General features: G+C 37.3%; 1 protein-coding gene across 1 annotated transcript; it reads right to left on the bottom strand.

Annotated features, from left to right (window-relative positions):
- Positions 1 to 5959: 5959 nt before the first annotated feature.
- LOC135671554 (inactive protein FON2 SPARE1-like) lies at positions 5960 to 6280 on the bottom strand. The gene has a single exon (XM_065179755.1). The coding sequence runs from the start codon at positions 6278 to 6280 to the stop codon at positions 5960 to 5962; it is 321 nt and encodes a 106-aa protein (XP_065035827.1).
- Between the last annotated feature and the right edge of the window lie 1050 nt (positions 6281 to 7330).

The following is a 7330-nucleotide window of genomic DNA, read 5'->3' as shown; positions in this document are numbered from 1 at the left end:
CGCATTTTTTCGGCTTTTTTTGTTGCGACCTCGTGTACCATTTCTTGTACGATTGGAAAGGTCCGTGATTTGCTTGCTTTCCTTGGTTTCGCGAATTTGTTGCCTTCCTTTGCTTCTTGATCCTATCGATTTTGATGCAAACTTGTAAGAAAAATCTGTAATTTATCAACATTTCTCTCTCCTTTATATATATGAGGTGAAAACAATTGCTCAAGTCAATACTAGTTGATTTCTTTTTAATCTATGTTGGTGGGAGTAATGGTAATTGGATGTAGGAAACATCCTGCTTTTCAAGAAGTAGGATTCTTTTGATGACTATATGTATGATCTATTCTTCTGAGAAGAGAGAGGGAAAATCTACGAAAAGAATTGTTTATCTTGTAATCTTGACATTACTATTTTCTCTCATTTGCAATTTCTGAAGACATGACCTAATTAATTTATAATCACATAAGCAACACTATGGCTTGTAATTCCAAATTTTTGGTTCCTCGATTTTTTAATATTTTAGTTAATCTTCTTTCTAGGACAACATTTCTCGTGAACATATTAGCCTGACCAAGCTTTAAATGGGATAATTAGTTGTTGCCGCAATGTATGTTTTTGAGTCAAATTTGGAAGATGATTTTGTTCTCATTATGTCTATGATCAATGCTATGATCAACATATGTTTCCAAGCTGAATGGAGTATGTCCATGATCAATGCTAATGTTTGTTCTCGTTATTTCTATCAGCACTAACTTTGGACACATAGTAATGTAAATATTAGAGGAACATAGAGTTACATATATGCATTTATATAGGTTTACATGCTATAAATATGTAAAATCTGATCTGTCAGGCTTTGATGTTTTGGAAAATTAAAGGGTTTAGCTTTGGAAAGCATAACAATGTCTTCTTTGGTTATGTATGATGTTGCAGAATAATTTGACTGGAGCATTAGATAATTTATACAATAAACTTAGCTACCTGCTTCTCACTGTAATCTTAATCATTTTGATGTAGTTTTGTCTTACATTTGGAGTGCTAAATTATGTCTTTTATAGTAATAGTGTTCTTTTGGTTGCTGCTAATGCCTATGTGTATTTCATATTATCATCTTCTCAGAATAGCTTATTTATTGCAGTGAAGTCTTGATTTGTGATCTAGTGGCAATTTGATCATTAGCAAGTCATTTTGTAGGTTTTCAATAAAACATTATTATATCTGGTTTTGTCTTTTTTTTTTGCCTTCTTCATGAACTGCAGCTGTTAGCATGTGTCTTTATTTATGGAGACTGCATATTTTTCATCGTTGTTTCTTGGTGTCCTTTTTTCATATATCTGTAGTTGCTTCATGACCTACTCTTCTGAGTTTTAATCTCTAATTAACTACTGATACAATCATATTTGTGCTTCAGAAGAAATGGATCTGTCATTGAATCAGCATCAATCATACCCTTAAATTACCTGAACTTTATTATTTATTTGACTAAACTTTTGTTCCTTTAGCTGTTTGATCATATGGTAAAACTTCAGTAGACAAGTCATTTGGAACTAGCTGGCTATTCATCAAATATATTATTTGACTATGATAAGAAATAACTGGAATAAGAACCAATCAAGAGCCACACAGGTTACAAATTGCAGCCTCTGCTCTGTTTAGCTGAGGCCTTTGCTTGTTTTATATCATCTGATATGTTAATTTGTTCAAGTCCTAAATAATATGCAATCATTTGTTTCTTCCACAACCATTTTGAAGTAGAAAAGTTTGTACAGTAGCATCCATTGTGAACCCATTAATGCATCTCTTAATTGACCTTTACCCTGTTCAATAACAAAAACAACAAGAAGCCATAAAATAGTTCATTGTGTGTTAAATGACATTTTTATTGAAATCATAGTTCATTCATTCAAATGAATTTCCAGAATTTCTTGTGTTACTCCTAATCATAAAAAACTATGATCGATTTTGATCAAATTTGGTTGTGTAAATTGATGTTGTAATTCATATTGCTACTAATTCTTCGATAGGTGTGCCTTCAAGTTTTATTGCCCAGGTATGCAGCTTATTTTGCACTAACATTTGTGCTTCTCTTGTTACAGAATTAAAGATACACGTAAGATTATATTTCTTACTTAAATGAGTAAAGAGAGAGTTGTCATCCCAGTAACCCCTAAGGTATATAATAGAATAACAACTACAAATTCAACAGCAAAGCCAAATACCATGGCTTCACTTTCTTCTTCAAAGAGTGATGATATCTGTCAATATGGAATTAAGCATGTTTTTGATGTCAAGAAAAAGCATCTCATTTTCCCAAGGTTCTTAGGCTTGCCTGTTGAAGAATACAGTAAATCAAATTTTATGACTCAGCGGCAAAGAAGGCAGAAACTGGGGCGAAAGCAAGATCCAACATATACAAAAGATGCACTCATTGATAAGATTGGATTAATCAAGCAGATGGATCTGCCACCAGAGAAGATAATTAGTATTTCTGATTTAACTGCCAACCTAGCTGAAGGATCAGCTAGTGAATCATCAATCTTAAAGCATAATGCTGGATTGCAGGACCAAATAAATGATGCATGCCCTGAGCATTCTGTTGCTGATCAAAATGAAAAGTTGTCTGATGAATCTATGGTCATTGCATCTAAGGAGCAAGTATCAACTTACCAATCCAGTGGTTTATTTCGAGAACCAGAAACCACAAGACTCGATAGAAATAGATTACTGAATGATGTTGCAACTGAAGAGCATGTGCCCATCACTCAGGTTGGAGGATCATTTGACAAACCTGTCAGGAAAAAAATTGTGATTTCATCAGCAATTCAGGAATGTGTTACTTCTGTTGTGCATAAGTATGCAGATCCATCAAAATTATGCAGTGTGTTTGCTGAGTGTCAAACAGCTGATGGAACAGAAAAATCATATGGTAATCTGGTAGATGTCAAGGTGAAGACACTTTCTGGATCATCTGATCAACAAGCAAGGTTGAAGCTGAAGAATTATAAGACCAAATCACATGCTACTTGCAGACCTGTTATTCATGCAGATGTAGCATCCAAGGAAGTTTCAAGCATGAAGCTAAAGACACAATCAATTCAGAAAAATATCTACAAACCAACTGGTCTAACAAGTTTCTCAAAAGAACACACACAGATGAAGAGCTTGAGTATAGGTGAGAAAGTAAAGAGAGAGGTGAACAAGCCAAAGAATGGAAACAAAGACAGTGGAGTCTCCAACAGACATAAAGTAAACAAACAGGAACGAGATGAGACAACTAGGGAACCAATTTTTGTCAAAAAGAGTTATGCACTAAGGAAAACAACAAACTCAGTCAAGTTTCCAGCTGAACAAAAGGGCCAATCATATGCTAAGAGCACCATTGAATCTCTCAGACCCAGAGTAATCAAGAAGGAAACTTCATCCCCTTCTAAGACAACTGGCTCATCTGCTGAACCTGCAATGTCTTCAAAACTAGACAAGTTGGTGATGAAATCCTCATCCCCATCTATGTCTTCAATAGATCTATCTGGTCGAAGGAACCAGGAGAAGCTAATTAAGGAATTGGGCAAGTCAGATGTTGGTAAAAAGAAAGTGTTTTCACCAGTGTCAACCTCTCCATCCACTGAGCTTAAGTTTACTAGGGTATCAAGCATGAAGCTGAGGAAACATCGGGGAGTAATATCCCCCATCACAGTGAAGAATCAAGCCAAATCTGGAATATCTTGTACCAGTGAGAAAAATTGGAATGCCACTAAGCATAATCTGGGGAATGTATTTACTAAAACCTTCAATCAAAAGCTCGGGAATCGCAAATTATATCCAGACAGGAAAGGAGAAAATGTGGAATTTCTGTTTGAACTTAGTAGAGTGACTGAACCTAATTTGTACAGACAGGTAACTCAGAGAACCTACAGAGGTGTTCCAAAAAGTGTAATAAAGAGTAGACCAGGAAGTAGTAGTGTTAATTCAGAAGATAATGTTGTGGCTCCTCACAAGTTAGATTTCATCAGAGACAAGATAGCAAATCTTCATTCTGAAAGCAATAGTCCAAAGAGACTCAAATATAGGCTGGCTAACATGGCGGGTGACGATCAGAATGGTAATGTTTCAGAGTCCAATACTTCTCTGGAGAAGACTAGAAACGTTGTTTTCAGGCATCAAGATGAACATGCACAATGTTTGTTTAATCAGCTGATTGAGGAAACTGCAAGAGAGCTTCTTGCTGCTAGGAAAAGCAGAGTTAAGGCCTTAGTTGGTGCATTTGAAACTGTGATCTCTTTTAAAGAAAGCAAAGTAGCTCCACTAGTTGCAGTTCCCCGATTGCTTTCTGATGCTTCATTAATATTATGATGCAATTACCATATAATCATTCTTCATACACTGGTTAAGTGCCATTACTGGGAGGATCTTGGTACATGTATGTGCAGTGTAAAGAAGTAGCAACTTGAGAAAGCTGGATTTGCTTTGCAAGGCATACAAGCTTTCCATGATTGTTGTTGTTGTTGTCCCTATCCTATAATGCACTGATGATTCAAACAATCCCTGAGATTGTGATATAAATAAAGTGCACAACATTCAGACCAGTTCTGCCTTTCAGCAAGTACTTCTACTGTAATGAAAAAAACTTTGATTCCTCTTTGTATATGAAGATTTTATGTTGTTACTCTAAATAATATGATCTGTTTCTGTCTATATTCCCTCTGGTTCATTTGGTGCATGCATCTACACTTTTCCTTGTCTCTGTGGCTTAAGTTGTAATGCTGAAAACTTTGCATGGGTCTGCTCTGCTATTACAATATTCTACTGTGATGTAAATTTTAACAGCTTCAATCCATCCTTGAGCATAAGTTTCTACAGAAAGCTGCAACTGAACATGGACTTCTTTTACTTGCATAATTTGATCAGATACTTCACTCCAATTTGTACTGTATCCTTTGACATTTCTTGATGATATAAACTACTTATACAGTTTGTTGGATCCAAGAACCCCTTTTTTTTCTTAAAGTTACAGATTACACTCAAGAACTTGAATTTTCTTTTCCATTGACTATAGTAATTACTATTTGGTGTCATCCTTTAATCCTAAAATTGACACGACTTGCTAAATTTTGATCTTATTTATAAATGCATCTCTCTTGCTTTGTTTCAGCCCTTCAATTTCTCTCCAATCTTAATCGAGTATGCATCTATTAGTTTTCTTAAACCTCACAATTAATGTGGGCAATCAACCCCTCTGTTCCTTGTCATGCCCTTTTCTTTCTCTTTCTCTTGCAGTGGGCTCATTTTGAGACATTAATCTGCATCTGTTTCTTCATTACATTTAATAGCTTAAGAATATTATCTTATGAGTAGGTTCTGCAATCAGCCTTGCAGATTTACAAATGTAGGAAGTTACATTTTAATTCGATGCAAACATTGCACACTCTGAGTTACATCTGATAGCTTCTTCAGAGTTCTTCTCAGAACTGACATCTAGCTTTGTAGCTTTCCAAATACAATGTTTCATCTGATAGCTACATGAAGTGCAACCCCCCAAAGAGCATGTTTTAACCTCCCTTTAATGCCTACTTTATTGCTGTGTGGCATTGCCAAGATAGACAGTGAAATCACAGTGCGGGGAATAAGAGAAGGATTTGTGAGGCTCATGCATTCCCCATGACTCAGGACAACACATGAATGCATTGAGCTCTCCACCACCATCCAATTTAATGAAATCATGAGCCTCTTTTGAGTCGAACATATTGTAGAGAGAGAAGATAACTCAGATGAACTCCATGCACAGTCATCTCAAGAACTCAAACAACACTGGGAGATTTAACGCAGCAACAACTAAAGCAGTAAACATCCTCCATTGTGATTCCTTTCCGCATCTCTTACACTATGGATGGAAACCAAGAAAGCGCCACAGGTTAAAGGGAAAGAAAGGACAAGAGAGGATGAAAACGCCAACCACCGGGACTGATACAAGAACTCAGTTGTGAAGAGGATTGGGCCCGGTCGGCACGAGCCGCTTCTCGACGCCGTATCGGGGATCGACCTCCTCCTCCTCCTCCCCGGGCGGCGGCTGCGGACGGGGCTGAAGCTGGCCTGGCCGAGGACGGAGGCACCACGAAGGCAACCCACGCAATAAGGAGGAAGAACTCGCAGCTCGGTGGTGGCAGTGGCGGCCGCAAACGTAGGCCGAGAAGGTATCATCATCCTGAGAGAGACGACTCGTGGACGCCGGTGAGAGGAAGACGAGGACCAAGATAAGGGCCCAAAGCGCTGCAGAAGGAAAGGAAGAACTCGTCATGGCTCTCTCGGCCGCAGGAGATCATCAAGAAAGAGCGTCGCTATGATCCAAGAGAAGGAGAAGAAAGGAAGAGGAGAGAGAGAGAGAGAGGAGGTGATGGGCTTTAAACAGCATGGCGAGAGACCTATGAACAGATGGGGCTCCTCGGCAGTAAATGCATGCAAGGAGGACAGGGAGTGGAACTACAGCTTGTAGTAACTTTTATCTGGTCGTATTGCTCTGATAACACGTGTGGGAAGACAATGCATGCAAGAAGAAGAGAGAGAATACCATTGTGTTCATCATATGGACAAATGATAATATTCAATCTATTACGTAGATAATGGATCTTAGAGTTTGGTAGACGACCGAAATTGATATAAGAGTAGTCGAGCATTGAGTAGAGTAGCAGAGTTCATCTGGACTCAAGTTAAGTACTTGTAGTCGTAAGGATGAGGATTCACCTTCTTCTTCACCTTCACCTTCACCTTCACCTTCACTTGCCTTGCAAGCAAAGGATAATATCCAGTAGATTTGAGATCTAATGATGTCCCTTCCAACACAAACCAAAAATTACGCAGGGAGGTGTGGGCATGCAGCCAGATTGATGATTTGATACTGTAGGTTGACATGAAATGCTCTGAATGATTCAGCCAGACCTATATTTTTCTCTACCTCTCATTTTGCAAAACTCACTTGCAATATTGGTTCCTATAATCTTCGTATAGTTATGGATAAACAAATACAAAGATAGATTTTTTTTTGTTGTGTGATTATAAACAAATACAAAAATCTAAGGTTAAATCTATCACATATATACACTATTTAAAATAAGATTTATATATATTGACTCTCAAATAGAAGTTTCATGTACTGAATCTTATTTTTATTCCTTATCCATGAGGATGAATAGAACAAATTATGAGAAAAGGGGCAAAAAATATAAGAGCTAGCTTTCAGCATGCATAATTCATTTCAAACACCACAGTATTGTGATTCTGTAACTCAAACATCATGTTACCAGAGATGACATGCCTTCAAAAGTTACATCTTGTCATCATTTCCAGAAGC

This window comes from Musa acuminata, unplaced genomic scaffold (genome assembly GCF_036884655.1).
Source record: "Musa acuminata AAA Group cultivar baxijiao unplaced genomic scaffold, Cavendish_Baxijiao_AAA HiC_scaffold_1140, whole genome shotgun sequence".
Taxonomy (NCBI): Eukaryota; Viridiplantae; Streptophyta; class Magnoliopsida; order Zingiberales; family Musaceae; genus Musa; species Musa acuminata.
This window is presented reverse-complemented; position numbering and strand designations above follow the sequence as displayed.

Bases quoted from the DNA above. Each gene is read 5' to 3' on its own strand.
- LOC135671554 (XM_065179755.1), bottom strand. From the start codon at position 6,280: ATGACGAGTTCTTCCTTTCCTTCTGCAGCGCTTTGGGCCCTTATCTTG.